Source organism: Panthera tigris, chromosome E3, assembly GCF_018350195.1.
Source record: "Panthera tigris isolate Pti1 chromosome E3, P.tigris_Pti1_mat1.1, whole genome shotgun sequence".
Classification (NCBI taxonomy): Eukaryota; Metazoa; Chordata; class Mammalia; order Carnivora; family Felidae; genus Panthera; species Panthera tigris.
The window spans coordinates 37,347,310-37,374,074 of NC_056675.1; the positions used below are offsets into that span (position 1 = coordinate 37,347,310).

The 26,765-nt window shown below is 46.8% G+C and overlaps 1 protein-coding gene and 1 non-coding gene across 5 annotated transcripts in view; both read left to right on the forward strand.

The window, feature by feature from the left end:
- The window catches only part of GLYR1 (glyoxylate reductase 1 homolog), a 33,910-nt gene extending 7,495 nt beyond the window's left edge, over positions 1-26,415 (forward strand). For 2 of the 4 annotated variants that reach the window (XM_042971576.1, XM_042971579.1), the window contains 13 exons: positions 3,566-3,704; positions 4,239-4,481; positions 9,196-9,282; positions 10,184-10,240; positions 10,995-11,045; positions 11,138-11,211; positions 13,749-13,848; positions 17,549-17,659; positions 18,297-18,398; positions 19,025-19,187; positions 19,505-19,684; positions 20,000-20,124; positions 24,244-26,415. In XM_042971576.1, the coding sequence (XP_042827510.1) occupies positions 3,566-3,704; positions 4,239-4,481; positions 9,196-9,282; positions 10,184-10,240; positions 10,995-11,045; positions 11,138-11,211; positions 13,749-13,848; positions 17,549-17,659; positions 18,297-18,398; positions 19,025-19,187; positions 19,505-19,684; positions 20,000-20,124; positions 24,244-24,318 (1,507 nt within the window). In that variant the 3' untranslated portion in view covers positions 24,319-26,415. The remainder of the gene's footprint in view (positions 1-3,565; positions 3,705-4,238; positions 4,482-9,195; positions 9,283-10,183; positions 10,241-10,994; positions 11,046-11,137; positions 11,212-13,748; positions 13,849-17,548; positions 17,660-18,296; positions 18,399-19,024; positions 19,188-19,504; positions 19,685-19,999; positions 20,125-24,243) is intronic. The other 2 variants (XM_042971577.1, XM_042971578.1) reach the window with 2 other exon arrangements.
- LOC122234784 lies at positions 12,653-12,759 on the forward strand. Its single transcript, XR_006212736.1, has one exon. It is a non-coding gene; the product is annotated as a U6 spliceosomal RNA (small nuclear RNA).
- Positions 26,416-26,765: the final 350 nt, after the last annotated feature.

The window sequence follows — 26,765 nt, forward strand, 5'->3', positions numbered from 1 at the left end:
GTCAGAATTACAGAAGTTTTTGAAAACGTGAGGTGTTTAAATTCATGTTCAATGGAGCGTGTAATCTGAGGGTGGCTTGTAGTGGAAGGTTTATATTTGCAAATGAAGAGAATTTATAGGAGGCGTATCAGAATACCAGGGTAAGTTTGCTGCTCCTGGCCGTGGTACAGGTACAGTGACAGTTACACCTGCAACCAGGCAGTAGCTACCTACCTGAGCAAACCTACAAACAAGGAAATCGTGGGGGAAACCCCCTGAGTAGAGTAGCCAATATTTTATAGTAGTGACCTTTATTATTGATTTGTTTTTTTAAGGTGATACATGTTTAGGGAGACTGGGTGGCTAAGTCTGTTATGCGTCTGACTTTTGGTTTCGGCTCAGGTCATGCTGTCACAGTTCCTGAGTTCAAGCCCCGTGTCGGGCTCTGTGCTGCTGGTGCAGAGCCTGCTTGGGGTTCTCTCTCTCCATCTCTCTCTCTCTCTCACAATAAATAAACTTAAAAAAAAAAAAAAGATAATACATGTTTATGGTTCCCCCGCAAAATCGAGCTATGAACTGTGAAAGGGTTCCATTCATCTCCATCCCTCAGCCACTCAGTTATCAGCCGGTGAGCATCCAGTTATACTAGTTTCTTATGGCATGTCCCTCCAGAAGTACCGTGTGCAGAATCAAGAGGTTACAGATTCCTTTTTCCTTATTTTTACATAAGTGATAGCATACTACACACAGTGCTGTGCCCCTTGGTTTTTCCACTTAGCTGCATATCTTAAGAGACTTTCTGTTTTGTTCTTAGTAATGACCTCACTGATTGCCGCTACAAACAACGTAATTAACTTCTTTGTATATAAAAAGCAAAGGCCTGTACTTGACACACCACTTGACTAAGCTTGATTTTTCTGATTTCCAGCCTATAAGCAAATTAGGAAGAAAAGGTCCTGCTCCATCTAGGCATTGGGAGGATGATGGGAAAGAAATCACAAGTCATAGCTTATGTCACAGAAACAGAAGTCTCTTAAAAATAAACAGGGGCACCTGGGTGGCTCAGTCAGTTAAGCCTCTGACTCTTGATTTTGGCTCAGGTCATGATCTTGCGGTTCATGAGTTTGAGGCCCACATCAGGCTTGATGCTGAAAGCACAGAACCTACTTGGGATTCTCTCTCCCCTCTCTCTGCCCTTCCCCTCCCTCTCTCAAAAATAAATAAACATGAAAAATAATAATAAACAAATACGTACAGACAACAGCAACAACCACAAAGGGCCACCAAAGTCTGACGACATTTAACCAAGAGGCCAGCGTTTCAGCCCCTCTGAATGTGCCAGGAAGGCATCATTTCCTCAGTGATTATTTCTTGAGCACCAGTTGCATGCCAAGCCCAGCTGATGGGCCTCAGTGTATTGGAGAATGGCACATTATTGAAGTTCCAGCTGAAAAGCATACTCTTTAAGGAGAGAGGGTTTTGCAATACAGGCTTTAGAGAAAAAACTCTATTCAGATGACTAAAGTGATTTCAATTTGGCTTGCTTTCAAGAGGTAATCCTCGTAGGGCTCGGGTGAGCTGGGGTTTTATTTACGGTTTCTCTGATGGGACACAATGCTTCAACAACAGACTAATTTCTTAGCCAGATTAATATTTCTTGCATTTATTTTCTTGAAGTCATGTTTATACTCTCCATTCATTTAGCAAACCATTTTCACTTTCAAAAATGGTCAGAGAGGAAATTTTCATTTTAGTGTTCAAATGCCAGTCTTCAGGATGAATGGAATTTTCACCACACCATTCTGGCAGAAATCAGTAATCCACTTAAAATGCTTCAATGAAAAAAATAGGCATAGGTTGTTGGTGCTTCCTCCAGATGTCCTTACCTCTCCATTTCTGTGAATTGGAGGTTCGTGTGGGGTAGAGGGAGGCAGGGATTAGGATGCCTGGAGCATACTGTCTTATCTCAGGGGGCTCCATAAAAACCACCCCATTGGTCTAACATCGGAACTTGTGTAGGTCTCAGCTTCTAACCTGAGGCTTGGAGAAGGAAGAGGCATGTCCAGAGCACAGAGGCTCTTTAAGCTTATCACTGACACTTGTGTCATCTCAGTATGACAGTTTAACCTGCTTTTCAGGGCTTGTCTGGCTTTGCATCTGCTCTATCCTTAGAAACCCTAAAAGGGGGGAGAAGCAGGAGGGTCTATTCAGTGGTTTACTTGCCAGGTAAAGTAAGGGCAAAATTTAATTCCATTTTTCCTCCCCATAGTTTAGACCAATTGACTCTATCATGTCAACTTTCAGACTTTAAGTTGAGTTGGTCACTGGAAGGTATCTGCTTATCTCACCTGGTTGGAGCTCTATACAGCAAGACCGTGTCTGAGTCCTTGTTTATCGTTCCATTCTCTGTGGGTTTGGCCATAGATATCCTGCTTAGTCCTGATTTGCTGCCATATTTGCAGGCTGATGGCCCGACAGCTATTGTGTTTGTACAGGTCTATTGTCACAGTTATTAACATGACCCTCAAAGCATAGGTGGCTGTTGGTGTGTTGGTCACACTATTTTTATGTACAGAGGTACCCCTTTTACTGTTGCTAGTGAATATTCTCTAGCTTTCGGTAAAGGAGAGGCCCCTAAGTCAGAGTGATGGCTCAGTTTCTCCTTTAACCCAACCTACTTTTTCAGAAGGTTATACCATGAAACCTATGAGCATTACACAGAAGAAACATTTAAGTTACTGTTACCTTGCCAAGCCCATAAAAATCATTTCCTTTGTGCTTGGAAGCTGAATGTCATCTAGGGAAACCACAGGAAAGCCAGCTGGGACAGATTTGTTCAGGTTAGTGTGGCAGGCTGGATATTCCAAAAGTGACGATAGATGGCTTTTTTACTTTCATGTGCTTTATGTTGATGGTGGGAATTAAAAATTAAATATCATAAGGGTATGTTCTGCCTTTAATCACGAGCACAATCTGGTCTCTAAAGACCTCTTGTTACGAATGCTGCCCTCATTCCAAATCACATGTCACACATTTTGTGTGGTTTAGCAGCCACGGACACTGTCGTTTATGAACAGGTGCCTATAAGGACAGCAAATTCCAGATGCTGCATTTCTTTAGCCTTGGGAGCATCGCTGATTCTCAGCTGATTGTCAGGTTGTCGTTCTGGTGTGAGTGTCGACTGGGTGGTGATGTCGCTGTGGTTGATAATGCTTCCTGATGTTCTGTGATGAGAATGGAAGAACATCTCCGGGCCACCTCTGCCCTCCACCAGTGGCAGGCAGTGTGTGGTTCAGTGTGGTAGGCTGCTGAACAAGAGTGCACATAAATAACCTGCAGTTTTGTGTGGAGGATGTTCTGGTTTTGCTTGTGGTGGTGGTTGTGCTTGACTTGTTTCAGGAAACTTGCTTTTATAACACCCCAAGAGTTTGGGGTGGTTGATAACTTGTTTTTAAAAAAAATGGCAAGCCTGTTTCAAAGTCCAGTTAAACCAAACCGATATCTGCATTCTGTTGAGATGAGGTATTTGATACTTTCTGGCATAGGCATTGTGGATCATATGCTTTCTGTGTGTGTTTTCTGCTAGTGCCTGGATCAAAGTGGAACAGCTAAAGCCATACCATGCGCACAAGGAGGAAATGATAAAGATTAACAAGGGAAAACGGTTCCAGCAAGCTGTGGATGCCGTTGAAGAGTTCCTCCGGAGAGCCAAAGGGAAAGACCAGGTGAGAGACTGATTCTCGCTTTATGCCAACCTCAGACTGGTTGTTTTGGCATAGTAACTGACAGATTAACTGTTGCCCAAACCCAAAGCTCTATTCTTACCAAACGTCAGTGGAGAGAACACCACTTTGTTTCTAAGGTATCCTTGTTTTGCCAGTCACCTTGAAACTCCATGCATGCGGCTGAGTTTTCTGAATTAGATTGCTGCTTTTAGGAAAGTCACTTGGACTCAGGAGAAAAATCTCAGCTTTTAAGTATTTTAAGCCATTTCTCTCTTCTTTTATATCCTAAAGATTAGGGCTTAGCTTCTAGGATATATCCACTGCCTGGGTGTAAATCCCACTTAGCTTTGGGACTATAGGCAAGTGATACGATTTTTTTATCTGCTTCTCCAAATATCAATGGGAGCAATAGCAGAATCTATTTCGTAGGATAGTTGTGCGGATAGCCCATGTAAAGTGCTTCTCATAAGGTGTGGCTGGTGTAAATGGCAGTGGCTGCTTGGGTGGCTATCATGATTATTATTAAACTTTCAGACATCGTCCCACAATTCTGCTGATGACAAGAATCGGCGTAATTCCAGTGAGGAGAGAAGTAGGCCAAACTCAGGTGATGAGAAGCGGAAGCTTAGCCTGTCTGAAGGGAAGGTGAAGAAGAACATGGGAGAAGGAAAGAAGAGGGTGTCTTCAGGCTCTTCAGAGAGAGGCTCCAAGTCCCCTCTGAAAAGAGCCCAAGAGCAGAGTCCCCGGAAACGGGGTCGGCCCCCAAAGGATGAGAAGGTTTGTTTTATTTCTGCAGCTTCTGGGATTAGTGACTTCCTTCTGTCTGTGGCAGAGTTGAGCTCCACAGTGTGCCTCAGCTCACTGAGTGGACACAGAGAACCATGCTAAGCGCTGCCCTGAAGAATCCTGCAGACCAGGGGAGGGACACAGCCTGGATGCACAGGCGTGAAATACGGGCAAAAGTCAGCGAAAGGTGTCGCATTCAACTAGGCAGTCAAGGCAGGAGAACAGTCCACCTCAGCCAGCCTGCAAGGGCTGGCACTGGACGGGGCTTAGGAAGAAAGAGGGGAAGTCATTCCAGAGACAAAGGGCATAGCCCACATGGGGCTTGATGTTGGTGTGGATATTCTCATAGGTAGGGGACAGGGGAGAGAGCAGAGAGATAAAAGTGGGTTGTCCCTGGATTGTGGAGGGCCTTGAGGTCTACTAAAGCAGTAGTTACTGTCATGGAATCAGGGGGCCATGAACATGTCTGAGCTGGGTGTCAGTGTGGCAGCGTGCTCCAGGCTGTGTGTTAGTGGTGGAGGCCAGAGAAGAAAGGCTAAAGCCGGTTGGAAAGTTAAACCCAGGTGTGCATTTATCGAGCGCTATCTTGATAGCAAATACTGGAAAGAACCGCCTGAAAGGCACTTAAGAGGAAGGGCTCATAAGATTTAGCAACCGGATACATAGGGTTGAGTGAGGAAAGGGAATGGGAAAGGATTTCAGGTGTTTGCCTGGGAAATGGTGATGCCATTCTCAAGAGCAGAAGAGTCAGGAGTAGGGCTGGCTCTTGGAGCAAGAGGACTTGGTTCTGTTTTGAGTGTGATGAATCAGAGATGATGCTGAGACCGTCGAGGAACCCTGGAGTAATGTCAGGATGGAACACAGATGTGGAAGGTGAATATGTAGGTGTGTATTGGTGAGGCCTGGCGGGATCTGTCTTCAAGGAAAGTAAGGAGAGAAGGACAGAAGTCTGCTTTGCAGTGAGATTGTCCATAGGTCAGAGTTGCGAGGGGTCGGAGGATCGTCATACTGAAGTGAAACAGAAATGATGTGCCTTCCACCTTCCTGAAAAGATTTGGGTCAAGTCTCGAAAGCCAAGGGAAGAGAATTCAAGATGGAGGAGGTAGTCTGTCAAAACACAGGGGAGGATTGTTAGAGCACAGTCGAGGGGACAAGAGCCAGACGTCTGGCAGAAACAGTTGAGTGATAAGGCCATGATGAAACACCAGACATCATCAGATCAAGGCATGCAAATTCAGACACCAGCGAGACCAGACAGGTAATAGAAGGAAGCAAAGGGAGCTGGCAGAGGGTCCACATCCCCGATCTGCCTCCGTGCTGAGAGCATGAGGTGTGGCAGCTGGCGCTCTGGGGAGGTCATGCTCCATCCATGGGGTTCCAGCCAACTTTTGCCAAATTGTCTGCTTTTTCTCAAGAGAAGCTGAAAATACAGATTTTTATGTGAAACGTTCCAGTTTTACATGTTACAAACCAGTTTAAAATTTTAAAATACATTTAGGTCCAAAGGAACATCTCGGGGCTAGACTGAGCCTGTGGGCTGCTACTCAGTGACCTCTGCATCACAGAGGGTGCTTCTTGCTGTCAAATAACCTGCGATTGAGAGTAGAGAGAGTGACTGGTGGTTGTGCCAGCCCTGGCTGACCGTGAGCACAGGGAACCACCAGCCAAAGGTGGAGAAGGTTTAGGAAGCTAGCTGTGGTGCATGAAGAACTTTTTAGGGGGTGTGATCTAATTTGGTCCAATTAGATTGATTTCCTGGGGATCCAGAGGAATCTGAACTGTCGGGTTTTATACTGTTCTCCGAATTCCTGTTTTCTGCTTTCTAAAGCTATGGAGCCTGCCAATTCCTGTGCTAGCCCCGGACAGAAACAACTTCTCTTTGGATCAAGGGAAGTGTACAGGAGAGGTTAGGAGGAGGTCTCAGGCTGGCCTGGAGTCAGAGCTGTGACTCTAACTGGTGCCGCTGTGTGACCTTGGCCAGCTACCTTTGCTTTGCTTTCCTGGTCTGATCATGATACCCTTCCCCCCGCTTTGTTATAAGAAGGAAATGAGCAAAAAAGAGCAGAGTACCTAGAGGAGTGTGTGCAGTGCACTCACATTTGGTCACCGGCTTTACCTTTGTCAGTGGCCCGTTGTACAGTGAGAGCATAGTGGTTTTAGCTGAACCAGAGGCCACCGCTGGCTTACTGCAGAGACTCTTCTCACAGGTTCCCAGGGAAGAGCAGTTTGCCCTTGAGTCTGAATTATTAATCAGGGGTAGTAACACTGCTGCTGGCTGTTCTCCGAGCCAGGTCCTCAGCCAAGGGCTCTGCCTACTATTTACCTTTAGCAGAGTCCTTTCTGCAGCTTCCTTGCTTGGCCCAGCCTCTAGTAAAGGATTTGTCAGCTGGAGAGGAAGGAGCCATGGCTAGTGGTGCAGGGCAGACTCAGCTGTTTTAGTTGGGACTTTTGGTCTTAATCAAGCACCTTCAGGGATGTAGAGAAAATGGGCTTGGAATTTTGGTACATCTTCTGATCTAATAGGTCTTATAGTTTAAAAAAGAGTGTGTGTTGCTGCACAATTGTCATTTGGCTGTCAGACTTCTTTCTGAAACAGCAGTAGCCTAGGCTGATAACTGGGCAAAGCCCTGGATGTTGGCTGTTCTGAGCCGTAATCCCCTGCCCCATGAGGATTAGTGGAAAAGGCTGACCTTGACGGTGGAGGTGTCAGTTACTTGCACACAGGGGAAGGCTGGGTTCATGCCTAGACTCTGGCATGAGAGGTGTGCTCTCTCCTCTCTCAGGGGCTCTTATTTCTGAGTCCTGAGCCGAGAAGTAAAACTGCAGCTCTAGGCACACACGAGCCTGACAGAACCGTCAGTCCTGTGGCTCCTAAAATCCCTGAGTGGTGCAGAGAGTGATGATTTGGGAGTCGGGGCCTCTGGTTGGTGCCAGGTAGAGAGTCAGTGCACTCCACCTCACCGTCCTTCTGGGGCCTGAGGCAGGTCACTGGAGCTGTGTTGCCCCTACCCACAGGGGACAGACGTGGAACGTGTCCATCACGGCGGCACTTTCTTTGGACAGTATTGCACTAGGCCTCATTTTGCCCCAGAGCTCTTCATTCAGCAGATGTTGTGCAGCTCCAACACAGGCCAGGTATCTAGAGATAAAGCAGCATGATAGTTAGACAAGGTCTCTCTCATGTTCACTTCTTCCACAGTGAACATCTTCTCTGCCAGACATGGCTCCCAGCGAGGGGTACAAGGTAAACAAAATTGGAAAAGGTCTTGCTTTCATAGAATTTACTCATAATCACATCAGCATCATATTCTACTGGGGGAAGACAGAGAGGTCAGGGAAAGCATCCCGATAAGGTGACACTTCAGCAGAAATCTAAAGTGAGCATGTGAGCCAAGCACATAACTGTTGGAAGGGCATTCCCAGTATTGCAAAGGCACTAGGGCAGGCATATGCTTGGTGTGTTCGAGAATGGGTAGCAGGCCAAGGAGGTGCCAGTGAGTTGGAAAGTGGTGAGGGGGTAGAAAATAATAGGACACGAGGTCAGGGATTAGTGTGGAGTGGGGTTGTAAAACTTGTAGCGCCCCATGGTAATAAAGCTTTTAGCCTGACTGTGCGAGACCAGACGTCAGTTTTCGGCAGAGGAGTGACATGCTTCATTCTGGCTGCTATGTACAGTCTACAGTGCAGGGTTTCAGACCAGCAGCAGAGAGATCCATTTTGCTGTTGTCCAAGTGACAGGTGATGGCGGCCTGAGCATGGGTGTAAGCAGTGGGGCAGTAAGGAGGGGTTGCAGATCCCCAATTGTAAAGCCATAATCGTTGCCAAGAGATAAGAGGAAAGAGGAGGCAGGATCAAGAAGGAGTACAAAGATCTCAGCCTGATAGAACGGAGCTGCTTTTCTAAGATTGCGAAGACATTGTAAGGAGCTGCTTGGGCAGGAGATCCAGAGTTCAGCAGGCCAAGAATCCCATTAGATACCAAGTAGAAATGTCAGGGGGCCACTGTGGCCGGAAGATCACACATGTGGAAAGTGAGCGTGAGGTAAACTCAGTGGTGGAAAGGATGAGAGCACAGCAGGTGTGAAGCTGAAGCAGCACCTCTGCCCAGGATGAGTGTGGGCCAGACTGTTGGTTGAGGGGGCGCACCCCATTCCACTGGGTCCTGCCCTTGCATCAGCCTGGGGAAGGAGTGGAACTCTTGGCCCCCAGTTGCCCTGGGTTTGAAGTCTGGCTTTGTCATTTAGTAGCTAAAACGTTGGGCACATTTCCTCATCAGCACCGTGTGGTTTTCTCAGTCTTTTCGAGATGCAGTGGATTCCCTCTAAAGCTGGTACTGTTTTCTGAATGTTCGTTACTGGCCGTAAGGAAATCTTCCCTGTGACTTGCTGATAACACTGCACACCATAGTTGAGTTTTCCAGTGATATCTGTCCTCGTGAAACTTGGGCACAAGAAGATATTTTGTTATCTCAACAGAGAAGAAAGGCTCACTCCCTGTCGATGGGAACTTGCCTGGTTCCCTGCAATGGACAGTCAGAACCGTGCCTGGGGACTGACGCTGAGACCATGGAGCTGGGTAGGGGTTTAGTTTAAGGTGGCATGTGACTAAAGGAAGCAGATCAGTGAAGAAGTGCTTCCTGATTTGGGGCAGGAAGACATCTACTGAGGTCGCCACAGTGTCTTGACCATCTGCCTTTCCCTCCGTAGGATCTCACCATCCCTGAGTCTAGTACCGTGAAGGGGGTGATGGCTGGACCGATGGCCGCGTTTAAATGGCAGCCAACTGTGAGCGAGGTAACACCCCCCCACACCCCCCCCGCCCACAGGCCAAGATAAGCCTGGCCTCCAAGCTAGTTTCCCGACCTGTGTGAGGCACTTGTCCTTTCCCCCTTTTTTAAATGGCCAGACGGTTCCGAGGTGTATGATGGGGAAATTGCAAGTCTCCACCCTCAGGGGTGCTCACTGTCAGGTTTGATGCAACTTCTTCCAGACCCTTTAGTACACTCCCCCAACTCAGCCATCATTTATAGAATTACAGACCCACAGGGGGTTTTTATTGTTGGAAATAGGGTTGGTTTTCACAAATGTGAGATTGGCCCACAAATTTTTTTCACTTGATGCTTTATAGACAATCTTTCACTGCAACTCTACTATTCAGTAGCTGCACATTGTTTCATCCTTGGAAAGGATGCCCTCATCTCCTGTTGAGCCTAATTGTGAAAAAGCCCTTGAAAGGCCTGCACTCATTGCCACTGTGTTTCTGTTTATATTGATCCTCCGTGAGACGAGACACTCGAGGGGCTGGCACCAGACACAAGTAGGCTGAAACCCTAAAATTGGAAGAGTCCTGAGAATTGATTTGGCCCTGTCTGCTGGGTTATCCAAAGGGACTGGTGAATGCTGTTTTAAAAATAGCATTGTGCCTCTTAAATATTTTCCTACAGTGTTACTGGAATAATTTGTATACCATCCTGACAGAATTGTTTCTCCTTTTCCACTTGTAGTCAGTTTCCCTCTAGCTGAAACAGGGGTCCTTTGACCAACAGTGGGAAGGTGCTTCCAGGCCATCGTATAGTCGAGACCAGTTCCCGAAGGGGTTTCAACCAGAGAAGAGTCAAGTTACCAGGCAGTTAACCATGCAAGGTGATCTCTGGTGGGAAATAACTTGTTTTATTTCATCATTTTCTGGTTTTAGCCTGTGAAAGATGCAGACCCTCATTTCCATCATTTCCTGCTCAGCCAAACTGAGAAGGTAAGTTGACCTTTGACATTCTTGATCCTTGGTCAGGGGCTGGCCTGAGGGGACAATGTGGCTCCACGGCTCCCTACTAATCTGAAAAGTCAAGCTCTGCCTGTACCACTGCCCAGAGCAACGAGTTAAAAAGTCACATAGAGACTCACTCATGAATTAGGTGTTATTAAAATTAAAAGTAAACCAAAAAATAAAAAAAAGCATTTAAGACTCAGCAGCTGTGTGGTTGAGACATTTGTGGTTACCTTCAGAGTCTAGGGCAGAAGCCAGACCTCATGAGCTGTCAGCACCCGTCAGGTAGCCCACACTGTTGGGTGGGCACATTCTCAGGTTTAACTGGGGAGACCATCTCTCTGGACCATTGGGTTGTGGAGGGAAAGCTTCCCAGAGTATCTGCAAGGCCATGAGTTAGGCTGAGTCTTGATGGGACCTGATAGGCTACGGCTTTGGAGATGGACAGATGTGGGTTCCAAGCCTAGTTACACTGGCTAGCTTTGTAATTCTGGGCACATGACTTAATACATCTGATCCTTAATGTCATCAGCAGCAAAAGCACCTTGCAGAGTTGTGTAGATAATTGAGTGAGGTAGTGTGTGTTCACTTTCTAATGTGTTACTTGGAAATCAGTAAAGTCGAACAGCAAATAAGTTTTCAGTGTTAATGCCACATTTTAGGCCAAACTTCTTAAGCAATTTATAACGAAGACCAGTTAAGCATTCGGTTTAATAAATGGTTTTTTTCCCTCGTTTATTAGCCAGCTGTCTGTTACCAAGCAATCACAAAGAAGTTGAAAATATGTGAAGAGGTACGTAGGTTCCATATTACCCTATTTTTTTCTTCCACTGGGGCCCTTGCCGTGGGCAGACTGACCTGATGATTTGTGCTTCCTTTCCCTAGGAAACCGGGTCCACCTCCATCCAGGCAGCAGACAGCACAGCCGTGAATGGCAGCATCACACCCACAGACAAAAAGTAAGACCTTTGATGAAAACGCTTCTTATGATTCTAGTTCTGTTAGGGAGTTGGGGATGACTCTTTAAGGGGGCTCTTTAAGGGTTGTATCCCAGCCATTGCTGGGACTGAGTGGAAAGAGGGAGAAGGTTGTAACTTTTAATGACATTGTTTTGCCTGAGGGTAATTTTACCTGCGGTAGACCCTGGTCCTATAAATATACAATGGGGTTGGCTTCATAGCTCACTGGTGGCTCTTCGAGTAGGAATAACACTCAGTTTGGTGGTTCTCAGACTTTCTTGTGCCTCAGAATCACCTGGAAGGCTGCGTGTAAAGCGCCAGTTGCTAGGGCCCCTCGCCCCTGGGTTTCTCAGTCACTATGTCTGGAGTAGAGCTCGAGAATTTGTGTCTTGGACGCCTTCCTGGGTATGCTGCCGCTGCCAGTCAAGAGGCCACACTTTGAGAACCACTGGCTCAGTAGAACAGTGATGAAAACCCAGAAATTGGCTGTGGTGGAGGCAAGTGGGGGGTGAGAGGTGAAGATGTTTGGAGTAAAGCCCATTGTCCTGCCTTTCCCAGCTCTCCCTGCCGTCGCCACCTGGTCCTTCTCGTGCACCTGTCAGCACCTCTCTGCCCTGCCTGGGCAGGTACGAGAGCCTTGACTGTGGTCCCCAAAGCTTAGCTTGTGCCCACACACACCCCTGCCCTTACTCTGATGGTGTTTGTGGTCATGGTGATGAAAGTGCCAAGACGGACCACTCCCTTGAGCAAGATGGCCCAGTCTGAAGCTGCCGTCTGTATCTCCCATGCGGTTCTTTCTCAGACAAAAACAGTACATCTTTTACTTGATTTATGAGTTTTCATGCTGACAACATGCTTGATCCTACTGTTTATTTTGGGTGAACGTCCCTGGGTGGGTGGAGTGGAGAAGACACAGGCATGTTATGTGCTAATGAAAGGGGAGGTGGGTATCACCCACTGATTTCAGGAGGACTGTGTTGATTTTTTTACGAAAAGACAAGGACAGGGCTGAGGACAGAGTCCAGTGCTTCCACCTAACGCCTTTGTTGCCCTGTTAGCCAGACCCTTTTTTGACACGAAGATAAGCCAGCTACAAGGTGAAGCAGCTATGTGGTCTGCTGGGTGTCCTCAAATGCCAAGAAAAGGAAAGAGAATTAGTCTGCCATGGTTTAGAATCCTAGGGGAAACTGGCGCTACTCAGACAACTGTGAATGACAAAAGATCTCCTGGTTTTGAGCTTTGGCTGAAGCTTAGTGGGCGAGGGTGCCATTCGGTGAGGAAGGTGGTAGATTCTGTTTTCATCATTGGATTCAGGCTGGGGGAGCATGTGAGAATCTGTATCCCAGCAAGGATGAGGGGACCCTTTCAGTACAAGAGCCAGTTTGCAGAGGTGGCTATGGATGTGACCCCAGGAGACCGAGAATACTAAAAGGCTAATAGGGTTCTCGCTGCGGCAGCACATGGACTAGCATTGGAACGATACAGAGAAGGTTAACACGGCCCTTGCGCAAGGATGACAGGCAAATCCGTGAAGCTTCCATATTTTTAAAAAAATAAAATTAAAAAAAAAGTAAAAGGGTAACTCAGGTCAAGTGAAGTGGAGAAGCTGTGGAGAGAAACCCAAGCCAAAACCAGCACACCAAGGAATAAGAAATGAAGAAAGAGGCATTGGTTAGCCATATCACATACAAGGAGTGAAGTGCAAGAATCAGAAAGAGACCTTGGGGTAAGATAAAATCACCTGTAAAAGCAGTAGAAATGGCAGTAGTAGCCAACAGCCCCCGAGTTCTCGGGGTTGCACAAAGGAGCAGGCTACCGGGCGTGAAAGTGAACAGGCATGCTGTCCACCTGAACTTTACTCCCCAAAGATGAGGATGGGCTTACAATTAGAAGGGTGTGGTGGAGAACTGTGGACGGGCCAGTGGAAAGCCGTGACGGGGTCAGGAGAAGGCAGGTGTAGGAAGAATTCGTGCTCTGGAAAAGATTGGCTCCAAAGGAAGCTTTGAAGAGAGTCAAGACCCGTCTCTGCTGGTAGCGGGAAGAACACAAGTGTAGTGTCAGAAGTAGAGCTGGACAGGGAGATGAAGACCGATCCTGATTCCTACAGTTGAAGAAGTTTGCTGATCCTGAGCACATCACTCCAGTCACTTGTCATGGATGCTGATGTGTTTTAAAGTGGCATCTGAAAGCCAGGCATTTGAAGGGGTCGATCAGGAAGCTGTTGCAAGAGCCGAAGACAGAAGCCTGCTTTCTTGCTCTAACGGAATTAAAAGCTCAGACTGTCTATCACAGCAGTAAGGAAACAATTTGGGAGACTTGCCCTAAACCATATGAGAGGCACACCTCTTTCTGTGGCAGGCAAAGGTCTAGAAAAGCCCATTTCAATTGAGGGACACTTTTAAACAATGGCAGGGTAAGAAAAGGCACAACATACACACACTGCTTCCGGCTCTGTTGTGGTGCTGCCAGCCGCTGAGTGGTTTCTGGTGACCACGGTCCCACTCCACCCTGAACCGATCAGTGTCTCTCTTTTTCAGGATAGGATTTTTGGGCCTTGGGCTCATGGGAAGTGGCATCGTCTCCAACTTGCTAAAAATGGGTCACACAGTAACCGTCTGGAACCGGACTGCAGAGAAAGTAAGCATTCGTGGTGGTGCTTGTCAGGCGGGGTGGGACAAACCCTTGACCCTTGGAGTTGGAGTAACTAGTAACTGAGGATAGGAATCTTCCTATTGTCTCCGCTCAGCATTTTGCATGTGTAGAGTAGCCAAGTATAGAACCAAGCTCTATAGTTCAGGCAAGTAAAGATGGAGGTACAGAAGCTTAGGATGTTATTTATAAAAGGATATAAGCTTAGGATGCTGTTTATAAAAAGTAAACACTTAAAAACATACAGGCCTATAAAAAGAAGTGAAATTCTCCCTTCCTTGCCATTAGCTGAGGTAGCTCACGTCAGGTGTTTGTATCCTTTTGTTCATGCACGTGCAAATACATGTGAGTGTGTTAGTAATTCATTGATACCGAATGTGTGGAGATAGATTTATTTCTTCCTTTTGCATGGCTGCACTGTATTCTGTCATTGGGATTGTATTAACAGCACCTTGCAGTAGAGCATTCTGCAGTGATGGAGATGTCCAGGATTTGTCCAGTGTGACACCCACTAGTCGCATGTGGCTCTTCAGCACTCGAATCAATGGCTAGTACGACTTAAGAGTTGAAATTTTAATTTTACATCACTTAAATGTAATAGTCTCCCATGGCTAACGGCAACCAAAGTGGGCAGGACAGGTTTAGAAGTTCTTAACCTAGGGTGGTGGTCCATCACTTCAAGGGTCTGTGCATCCCCTGAAATGGAACTCCAGGTCTGAATGTGCACCTCTGCACTGGAGAGAAGCCATGGCTTCTCCCATCAAGTTCTTATCCAAGAAAAGGTGAAGAACAGTAGTCTGAGTACAAGAAACTAAAGCCCTGTACTCACCAGGAACACAGGAAGAGACTGAGTAAGGACCAGCCTGTTGGGAGCCTGTGTGGCTGAACATGTGCTTACAAAGTGACTGGATGAGCACCCCATGTGCAGCTAGGTGCAGCTGTGGTAGGAGAGTGGTTGCTGAAGGAGGTGGCAGGCCTAATGGATTAGAATTAACAGAAATGTTCTTGGCAAGGTAAAAAAAAAAAAAAAAAAAAAAAAAATCACTCTAATGAAACAAATGCCTTTTCAAGGATAAAAGGAACTGGTTGGAGAGTCAAAGGGTCTGTGGGGGAAAGGGCACTGAAGGCCCTGAAAGCCTTACTGAAGGATTTGGGCTTCAGCTGCTGGGCATTGGGTAGGGGCTGTGGGGACCTAAGTCAGGAGGGTGATCAGGTCCCATCGGCAGTATTGGTTGTGATTCGAGGCAAGGGTAACCAGGAAATGTAGATGCACAGTTGTAGAAGTTGGGAGAGTCAGGGTTTTCCTTATAAGTGCCTTCCCCTTTGATAGAAGTGCCTCTTGCCATCCTGTATTTTGATTGGAAAACCTAAATGTTATGTAAACATGGCCATTCTTTCCAGATTAATTTATGGGAAAGCAGTAAAGCATAGCAGTTAGGAATCTGGTGTGGAATCAGACAGACCTAAATCCAAGTTACAGCCATCCTGCTCACCTTCTTTAGCAACGCTGTTTATCTCCCTAAGTCTCAGAGTTGTCATCTGTGCAAAAGATTAAATGAGATGATGTAAAGTACTCAGCACCATGCTTGGCACAACTTAAGTAGTAAATGTCATCTTTAAAAACTTGTCTAATTCTTTGGGGTGACTGAGTCGGTTAAGCATCTGGCTCTCTTGGCTCAGGTCATAATCTCATGGTTTGTGAGTTTGGCTCCCACATTGGGCTCTGCACTGATAGCGCAGAGCCTACTTGGGAGTCTCTCTCTCCTTCTCTCCCTGCCCCTCCCCAGCTCACATGGGCGGTCTCCGTCTCTCAAATAAATAAACAAACATTTTTAGAAAGCCATCTAATTTTTGACCATCCCTGTAGAATTGTTTTAAACTATCTTGGCAAAAAAAAAAAAAAAAAAAAAATTACTCTCTGGTTCTTCTGGAATAGCTAATGGAAAACATATTTTCAGAAAAGAAAGTAATGAGATCTCTCTCAAGCAAAGTTTAAAACATAAAGCGATATACTAAAAGGCTGAGTTGTTGTGTACCATGATAAAGAAGCACACCCATCAGGTAGGCTGGACATGGACAGCTGGGGCTTCATCTGATAGAGGTGGCTCTGTACGAATCAGTGAGATAGGAGAAAGGTCAGTCAGTAAGTTCTGTTCAGGACAACTGATTGCAAGTTTGGGGAAATGCTACTCTCACCTCCTACCACGTACTAAAATAAATTGAAAATAGACTAAAGTGTACATCAACCAAACGTGCTTATAGCAAATATGATACACACAATAGCTTACAAAAGAAACAATAAACGAAGATATTAAATTTAAAAGGTTCAGTAATTGGAGCACCTGCCTGGCTCAGTTGGTGGAGCCTATGACTCTTGATCTCATCTTCATGAGTTCAAGCCCCACATTGGGCATGGAGCCTATGTAAAAAATTTTTTATGAAATTAAAAAATATGTAAAAGGTTCAATAATCAAGAATAATCAAAATATATATCAAACAAAAAGTTACTGGGTTTGGCTGGTTAAATCATCAAGTAGGGCAGAGTTTTTATGTATTTACGGATGCTTGTTTGTTGTTTTTAAATGATGTACTCAGTGCTGGTGATGTGATACCTTGCCAGTGATCATTATAAATTAACATGGCTCCACTGGAAAGCCATTTGTCTACGTGTATTAAGAACTTGAACACCATTTGGAACCTGTTTATTCTACTTTCGGGGACCTAGATTCAAAACATAAAGGAAAAGAATTGTACATAAAGATATTAGTTGGAGTCACTTTTTTTTTTTTAAGTTCGTTTATTTTGAAAGAGAACGAGCAGGGGAGAGAGGGAAAGAGAATCCCAGGCAGGCTCCATACTTCCCACTGAGCCCAATCCAGGGCTCAGTCTCACAATGGTGAAATCATGACCTGAGCTAAAATCAAAAATCGAATGCTTGATCAGTGGAGCCGCACAGGCGCCCCTGGAGTCATTTATAATTAAAAGCAGGTTTGATAGTGAACTTCGGGAGAGCCATTAGGTAAATTCAGGTGTGTCTCAACGGGATATTCTGCAGCCATCCATTATAAACAATAATTAAGAGTAATGTGGATAAATGTAAATCACACATGATATTAAAAGTTGGTTACAAAATAGGTTCATGTTATTCTAATTACTTCTTTAAATGATTTTGGAAAAGGAAAAAACTGAAATATTGATAATGTTTTGTTATGAGGTGGGTAATTTTAATTCTCAAGGAAGAAAAGTTAAAGCTTTTAGGCACCCAGGAACATCTCGGTAAGGAATGGCAGCCTCCCAGCCCCAGACCTGCTTCCCCAGCACAGTGTGGGTAGCCCAGGACACTGGGCAGGTTTTGCCACAGCCAAGACAGCCACAGAGGGTTGCGGACAGGTGCTATTTACATCCTGTTCTTCAAACAGGAAACCTTTAGCAGACACTTGTTTTGTGCCTACTATGAAGTAGAACTTCGTTCTAGGCACCAGTTATGCAAAAATATGAGACGGTCCTTAAGGGGCCCAATCTACTTCCTTCAAAAAGCTGGACCACCAACTCTGGTGTCCCCAGCTCCTAGCCTCAGCCTCTTCCCTTGAGAGGCCAGCCAGGAGGACTGGGCAGGGTGTCTCTGGCCTGGTTGTTGTATTGGTTGTGCACTGCCTGTAGCTCACATTAGGATCTGTGACTTTTGCAGTGTGATTTGTTCATCCAGGAGGGGGCCCGCCTAGGAAGAACCCCCGCTGAAGTCGTTTCAACTTGTGACATCACCTTCGCCTGCGTGTCAGATCCCAAGGCAGCCAAGGACGTAAGGATCCCCTCTTCTCCCATCATGTTGTGGCCAGGAAAACTGTCTGGCCTCCCTCTCCCCCACCCTATCTCCCCTGCCCATGAGTGAGTATCTATAGCATGTGGGGGAGTTGAATTTCCCATCTGGGGCCATCCCCCATTGTGAAAAATATTTTTGTAAATTGAATACAGACTTCCTTTGATTCAGAACAAAGAATAAAAATGAGGGTCCCTGAGATCTGTGCTGACGAGCCCTGTGTATTCGTATTGCGTCCATGTGCCCAGATCCTCTGTTTAGCTGTGGCTCTATTTGTATGTTTTCACATTTCAAGTACAGTAGTCATCTTGTTAAACTGGTGACTAGTTTAATCCGGGTAAATCCAATGAAACCCAAGAAAATACTGAGGTTATCATTTAAATGGGAGGTTTTTAATAAAAAGGAACACATAAACCCTTTTACAAGATTGTTAGGAACGTACTAGAGGTATTTTTCATTCCTACGCTTTTCACTTGCTTTCCCCCTTTTCAGCCTCAATATTTAGTTCCTAATCAGTAAGTGAGCCAAAAAAGCAACAGAATTCTAACCTGAGGTCTAAGGGGCTCCTGGGCATCTAGCCAAGAGCCTGGGCTATTGCTTCTCCCTTGTGTCTCCACAGCTGGTGCTGGGCCCCAGTGGTGTACTGCAAGGGATCCGCCCTGGGAAGTGCTATGTGGACATGTCAACAGTGGATGCTGACACAGTCACTGAGCTGGCCCAGGTAGCAGCCTCGTTTGTGGTGGCCTTCCAACATCCTTGTGGTTGGAGCCCAAGACTCTAACTGATCACTCCTGTGTGGGCAACTTGGTTACTCTAAAGACAAAAGCAGGGAGAGAAAGAAAGGCCTGTAGCCTTGGGACTAGGTTGTCTTCGCTCTTTACTTTCAAAGCCACAGCTAGTCTGAATAGCCATGAGAGGAGAGGTGTTGCCCAGCTGGGATGGGCATTAGGTCCCAGAGCTGTGAGACCCACAGTGAGAAGCATTCCAGGCAGCTGACAGGACCTTTTTGGTTTAAGCAGCTATCCACATTTGATCCTAGCAGTATTCTTTCCACTAAGCTGCTGGGCCAAGTGGTGACTTCTGGCCCCTCTGTGCCCTGAGGGTGGCTGAAGTCAGAGAAGGGAAGTGTCTGGAGGAGGTATGGTCGGCCACGCCATGAGCATGGTCATGTTTGGTCTTTGTAAGAAATTGCAAGTAAATGGGGGGCAGGTGGGGAGACCTCAGCTTAGCTGCATGCTTCGTATGATTCAGGCATCTGTCTAGGGCCTCAGTGTGGAGGGCCAGGTGTTCCCACTTGAAACCCCAGTGAGGTGCAAGGCCTTCAGAAGCTATGACTTTCCTTTCCAGGTGATTGTGTCCAGGGGGGGCCGCTTTCTGGAAGCCCCGGTCTCAGGGAATCAGCAGCTGTCTAATGACGGGATGTTGGTGATCTTAGCAGCAGGAGACAGGGGCTTGTATGAGGACTGCAGCAGCTGCTTCCAGGCAATGGGGAAGACCTCCTTCTTTCTAGGTAACATGCCTACCCACCCGTCGGGCCACTGCAGGCCCGGAGGCTGGGTGGGCCACATCCCCTCTAGACTGCACTGATGACAGCGTCACTCCCGCACGGCCTCTCTGCCTGGGGCCCCCGTGGGAAGGTTTCCTTTGACTTGCACAGTCAGTGCCTGGAAGGAGGAAGAGCCCGAAGGGTCAGAGCCAGTTCTGTCAGGGGCAGGTGAATGGGGCCTCCCCTGGGTGTAGAGGTGGGTCCGAGCAGGGATGAGGGTGGGCAGAAAGTCCCTGCCCTCAGATTCTTGAGAAGTGACCGTCATTCTCTACCCTGGCCAGGTGAGGTTGGCAACGCAGCCAAGATGATGCTGATCGTGAACATGGTCCAGGGAAGCTTCATGGCCACCATCGCTGAGGGCTTGACCCTGGCCCAAGTGACAGGCCAGTCCCAGCAGACACTCTTGGACATCCTCAATCAGGGACAGTTGGCCAGCATCTTCCTGGACCAGAAGTGCCAAAGTGAGTTGCCTTTGGCCTCTCTTGCATTTTAGTTCTGATAGGAGCTGAGAAACTGAGTCAGGCAGCTCTCACAGAGGAGTCTCTTCTTCAAGGGCTCATTGGGTGTGAAAGACGCACTCTCTTCATTCATTCCATGCCCTTGGTCAGAGGGGGTCCAGAGACCTGGCAGGTGGGATTTGGGGGTACTGGTTGGGAACTTGTCTCTTCAGTGTCCAAGAGGGAGGAAATGCCAGGTGTTGAGGCCTGACAGTACTACGGATAGTTTCTTAGTTAGAGTTTATTCAATTTGCCTGATAAGTGGCTTTCCTTCCTCAGATATCCTGCAAGGAAACTTTAAGCCTGATTTCTACCTGAAGTACATCCAGAAGGATCTCCGCTTAGCCATTGCCCTGGGTGATGCGGTCAACCATCCTACTCCTATGGCAGCTGCAGCCAACGAGGTACCTGCCAGAGGCGAAGCACAACCCTGGCCATCTTCCTTTTGTCTTTACTATTCGCTACCCACCCCACCCCACCCCCCCGCCCATCTTTATTTTGCTTTGTGTCTCATCTCTTGGGGTGGAATCTCAGGTCATTGTTTCTAGACAGGAGCATGTAAAACTGTACACTTCCTTCTTAGCCATGCCTACTTCCCATGTGATTTCTTCGACCTGTGGATTATTCAAAAGTGTATCATATAATTGGAGTTGTCCTACATATCTAATGATTATTGATTACTAATATGTCTCTGTTGTGGTTAAAAAACACATCCTGTATGATTTTTGGTTCTTTAAATTTATTCAGACTTGTTTTGTGGCCCAGCAGATGGTCTGTCTTTGGGTGTGCTGTGTGCACTTAAGAGGACTATGTCCTGCAGATACCAGTTAGGTTGAGGTTGGTAGTTTTTTCGGATCACATTTACTGGCCTTTTTCTCTGGTTCTTTCAGTTGCTGAAAGATCTTAAAATCTCTAACTGTGATTGTGGGATTGTCTGTTTTTCCCTTTGATTTTGTCTATTATCTTTGAAACTCCTGTAATTTTGAAACTCTTAGCATTTATGATGGCCACATCTTCCTTATGAGTTTGCCCTTCTGTTTTTATAAAATGTCGCTTTCTGGTCTTTGTCTTGAAGCCTATTGCCCAGTTTTACTATAGGTGCTATTGTTTTTATATTTTTTTTAATATTTATTTATTTTTGAGAGAGAGAGAGAGAGAGAGAGCGAGTCAGGGGAGGGGCAGAGAGAGAGGGAGACAGAGAATCCCAAGCAGGCTCCACTCTGTCAGCGCAGAGCCCAATGTGAGCCTTAAACTCACGAATCATTAAATATGACCTGAGCTGAAATCAAGAGTCAAACGCTTAACCAAACTGAGCCACCCAGGTGCCCCATTGTATATTTTTTTCCATTCATTTGCTTTCAGTTTGTGTTTTTATACTGTATCTTTTGTATACAGTCTGTCATTGGAGCTTGGATTTTTACCCATTCTGAAAGATTCTGCCTATTAATTGGGGTGTTTGGTCATTTACATTTTTTTGAATGACAACTTTATTAAGCACCTACACATGCACTTTTTGAAAAGCTGTTTGGAAGTGTAGCCTTAAAAAAGCTGAGCACTATTTCTTTACTGTAGAGCTACAATAAAAACTACATTTGTAGCGCGCCAGGTAGTTCAGTTGGTTAAGCATCTGACTTGGCTCAGGTCATGATCTCCCACTTTGTGAGTTCAAGCCCCACGTTGGTCTCTCTGCTGACAGCTCAGATCCTGCTCCGGATTCTCTGTCTCCCTCTCTCTCTGCCCCTTCCCCAAGCACATGTGCTCTCTCAAAAATAAACAAACATTTAAAAAAACAAAAAACAAAACTCTACATTTTGTGTAAAACACATAAATTCATTTATTTTAGAAGCTGTATCTTCCAAGTGCTAAAAAAAGGATATGCATCACTCAAGTTAATTAGAAGTCTCCAGTGGCTTGTTCCAGTGAAGAAGTAAAGAAACACGGTTCTGGGGCGCCTGGGTGGCTCAGTCGGTTGAGCGTCTGACTTCAGCTTAGGTCATGATCTCACGGTCTGTGAGTTCAAGCCCCGTGTCAGGCTCTGTGCTGACAGCTCGGAGCCTGGAGCCTGCTTTGGATTCTGTGTCTCCCTCTCTCTCTGCCCCTCCCCCACTCATGCTCTGTTTCTCTCTCTCTCTCTCTCTGTCTCTCTGTCAAAAATAAATAAACATTAAAAAAAAGGAAAAAAGAAACACAGTTCTGCTCTTTTCAGACCTACCTTTTCATAATCTGTAATCTTCTGTCCCTGAATTCTGTGTTTTCTGTCCCTTCCTTGTCTGCCTGAACATGCCAGAGTACTTACTTCACTTTTTCAGGTTGCAGTACAATTTCGGGTTACTCATGTTTGTTTTATCTTGGATTCTCTCTTAGCAGCGGACTTATTTTTGTATTTTGTATGATTTTTTTTGTCAACAAGCTTGTCTTTAACTGAAGTCAGTTCTAAAGGGTTCTATGTGTGGTTTGTGTTGGCAGGTTTCTCTGTGAGGTGATTTCTGACTTGCCTCTGCCCTGAGTCTACAGGATTTGTTGGCTTGAAAACAAATATTTTAGTTAATTTCTCAATGGAACGTGGTGCTATCTGGCCATTTGGATGGTGTGAATTTAGGCTCCTCACTGGTGCTTACTGTTCAGGATCTTAAGGTTAACTAGTCCAGTAACATTTAGTCCTTTTCTTAAAGTCTGTTAATGTATGGTCAGATTTGGAGCCACCGTTTTATCATTTGATTGCTGCTTATCTCTTCTGGCTTTTGACTGTCCTTCCTATTTTACTGCCTTTTGGATTATTTGAATCTTTTTTAGAATTCCATTTTACCTACTGTCTTCTTAATGACGCATTGTTTCTGTTTTATCTTTGCTCTAGGGATATCAATATGCAAGAATATGCAATATCCTTAAACTTCACGGTCTACTTAGAGTTAATCTTGTACCTCTTCACATACAACATAGATACATTTCCATTTCCCTCCCCCTCCACCTCCTCCTTTAAGGCAGGGTTTCTCAACCTGGGCACAATGACATTTTGCTGTGGGAGCCATCCTGTGCTTACAGGATGTTTAGCAGCATCCCTGTCCTATACCCACTGGAGGCCAGCAACACCCCCTCAGTTGACACAATGTCTGTAGACGTTGCCAAATGTCCAGTGGGGGCAAAACAATCCCTGGTTGAGAACCCCTGCTTTAGGGTACAGATGTCCTCTGGGTTACATCTGCCTTTGTTTTAAACATACGGTCAACGTTGGAATGTTTTAAGTAGTCTTACGTATTTTATTTTAACGAAGAGAGAAAATAATTGTGTATTTCTCTTATTTACCATTTCCAGGGCTCTTCATTCTTTTCTAAAGAATTGAATTTCTCTCTGGGATTGTTTCCTTTCAGCTGGAAGAACTTGCTTTAGCATTCCCTGTAGTGCAGGTTTGCTGGCAATGATTGGTTTTCTTGTATCTGAAAAGGTCTTATGGAGCCTTCGTGTTGAGTTGACAGCTACACCTGAGCTGTAATGGACACTTAACTATGGTGGCTTCAGCTGGACTGTTTGAAAAAAGACAAAAATGCAGCTTGTATGGGGGAACCTTGTGTTCAACTGCATTTCCTCAGTGTGCCTGGATGCCATACTGCCTTTGTCGAATGGCTTTTTCATTCTCTTCACACTCATTCATAAAATTCACCTAGTGTCTCTGGAGTGGCTGTTGATTGCCAGGCACTATTCTAGGCTCTGGGGACGTGTTCAGGAGCAGCCCGTTCCCTCCCTTGTGGCGCTTACATGTTAATGGAAAGAGGCACAAGACAGGCAGATAAGTATTTGAACAAGAGTCTGTAAAGGTCAGAAGTACGAGTAAAATACAGCAGAGTGAGTGAAGCGGTGCGGCCACTGTCTCAGGCTGCTCGGGAGAGGCCTCGGAGCTGACTGGGAAGGGGCCAGCTGTGCTGAGGGAAAAGCATCCCACGCAGAGGGAAGGACGAGGATAGCGGCCCAGAGCATAACACAGGAAGACCCTGGAGGTAGGAAGGGACGTGATTATAATTGCTAACAATGCTCTAAGCACTTTACCTCCTCAGTCCCTTTAAACCTCATGATAAAACCTTGTCACCTTCTCCATGACATCAAGTAGTAGTGGTGACGGCAAAGAAACACTGAGGCACCTGGCTCAAGATCAGTGGGGGGCCTGGGTGGCTCAGTCGTTTAAGCGCCCAGCTTTAGCGCAGGTCCTGATCTCACAGCTCGTGAACTCTAGCCCCGCGTAGGGCTCTCTGCTGTCCGCACAGAGCACCCTTCAGATCCTCTGTCCCCCTCTCTCTGCCCCTCCCCTGCTTACACTGTCTCTCAAAAATAGATAAACATTTTTTTATTTAAAAAAAAAAAAAAATCAGTGTGGGGGTTGGCCAGGAGTTGTACCTAGATAGCCTGGACTCCAAAGGCTGCCTGCCGCCTGCCTGCCTGACCACATCTAGAGCTGCCTCCAGGAAGCAGATTGTGTTTTTAAGTCAGCTCTGTGGACAGAGTGTGAACCTATCTCCTTTTTTTTTTTCCAGGTGTACAAAAGAGCCAAGGCACTGGACCAGTCTGACAACGACATGTCTGCCGTGTACCGAGCCTATATACACTAAGCCCTCGATACCCCATCCCTGCCCCCCAAGTCTTCCCTCTGGCCCCTCCTCCTCACATGGGGTTGGGGTCCTGGGACTTAGCTCTGGACCAGTCCACCTGTCTCCATCTCCTTTTCTACAGACTTTGAGACTTGCCATCAGCACAGCACACAGCGTCACCCCTCCCCTGGAGGTCCTGGGGAGGGGAGGGGTGTCAGCAGGATTGGCCTTTGGGAAAGCTCTTGAGCTGGGCACTGGCCCCGGACTAGGTGGCTGTGTGTTCACACACACACACACACACACACACACACCCTACACACCACACACTGGCTCTCACCCCAGGATAGAAGCTGCCCAGAAACTGCTGCCTGGCTTTTTTTTCCTCCTGAGCTTGTCTTATCTCAGACCCTTTCCAGTAGAGGAACTAGAATCAGCAGTGAGAACTGGAAGCCTTCCCACTGCTGCCGTCCCTCAGAGCAAAGAGGCTGTGGTTACGTCCACGTCCCCCCACTGGATCCCCCATGTGAGAGAGAGGCTCTGGGTCAAGATGAGCCAGCACCGACTCCAAACAGAGGGTCCCCATGGGCCCTCCAACCTCAGGTGACCAGCTGATGAGGATTGTCATATTTAAGCTACCAATGTGCAACCAACTCTCCGTAAATGCCTTTGTGAACTGAAAAGAGATTGGCAAAGTTGAGCGAACACAGAGCTCTGGCTCTCCAGGGAGAGCAGCAAATCGCCAGCACGTTAGGTGAGCCTCACAGAAGCCTGCTCTCCTCGCCGCTCTTGAGCACCTGTCCCAGAAGTCGCCATCACTGCAGAGCCCTGGGCTGGGATCAGACTTCCTCACTTTGGTGTAGGGGGAGCTCACTCCTCACCAGGCTCTTAGTATTTGGATTTGCATTCCAGCCCTTGGGAAGGGGATCCTGAGGGCCACCAGGGAGGAGCAAAGAGGGAGGAGAGTGGGGTTCCTTCCTGTTTCCGTTATGCTGCAGACTCCACCTGGAGCCACTCTGACTGGGTCCCCTCACAGCAGTCCCATCCTCTCCAACCTGCTCCTGCACATGTTCCCCACCTGCCTACCTTTTCATTCTCCCTTCCTCCTCTTCTTCCCATGGAGACAGTGTTTCTGTCCCTTCTTTGGCCCAAACCCAGCCTGACCAACGATGGCCATTTCTTAGGCTCAGCTCTTGAAACAGGATCGAGTGTCTTCACTTCAGCCAGAAGCATAGCCTTCAATGCTTCCAGGGCCCCAGGGTCTTTTGGGAGGGAAGAGAACTGAACCTGACCCAACCTGAACTAACTGACCTGAAGAGGTAGATCTAAGACATCTTTGAGACCCTAACATTTCTCCTTGGATAGGGGACCAGAGGGACTTGCGATGTGGTATAAAAACAAGGAGAAGTCACCCAAAGGATGTCCATGTTCTCTCCCTCTATATGGGTTGAATTTTCCAAAGTTATACTTTGCAGGTCAGCATTTCTAGTGAATATATATAATGAGGAGACCACACTGGTGTGGGCCCCTCCCCCTCACAAATTTGGCCCTTTTCCACTGATAGAACCCAGGCTAGGGGATCTCAGAAGACATAGGGGGGAGGGCAGGGAAGATGCCTGCGGGTTTTTGGCATAATTTCACTGGGATTTGGAATTCTTTTCTGTCTGAACACAAAGCCTGTTCTAGTCCTAGCCGGACACTCGGGGTTGGGGGTGGGAGGGTGGGGGTGGGGGAAGATGCTGTAATGAAACTGGTTAGTCAATGTTGTCTTAATATTGTTGACAATTCTGTAAAGTTTCTTTTTATGACTATTTCTGTTTAAGCTATTTCACCTTTGTTTTGAAATCCTTCCCTTTTAGAAGAAAATGTGACACTTGTGAAAAAGCTTGTAAGAAAGCCCCTCTTCCACCATCCCTTTTTTTTCCCCTTTAAACCTACTTTAAATGACAAATCTTCTAGGTAATTAAGGTTGTGAATTTTTATTTTTGCTTTGTTTTTAATGAGCATTTGTCTTTCAGAATAGGATTGTGTGATGTTTAAATGGCAAAAACAAAACATGATTTTGTGCAATTAACAAAAAAAGCTACTGCAAGCAAAATAAAACGTTTCTTGGTAACACAACTGTGACTGATTACCTCGGCAGTGGCCTGTGCCCAGACCCAGAGCGCTGTGTGGTGGAGGGAGGAGGGCCGGGAGCACCAGAGCGGCCCCGCAGCCCTCGCGCCGGGACTGCGCCGTGACTGCCTGGTTATCCGGCTCGTTCCTCCTGGACCAACGGAACTCGCGAGCTCCGCGGGAGGAGGGCGAGGCCGAGCAGGAACAGGCTGCCACGCCGGCCAACCGCCGGGCGCGGCGAGAGCAAACCATCCCTCTGGCCAATCAGTGTGCGCAAGCGGAGCAGGGCGCCCTATCAGGGCCGGGGAGGGGCGGGACAAGTGGCCGAAGGGCTCCAGCGGCAGAGCGGCGGTGGA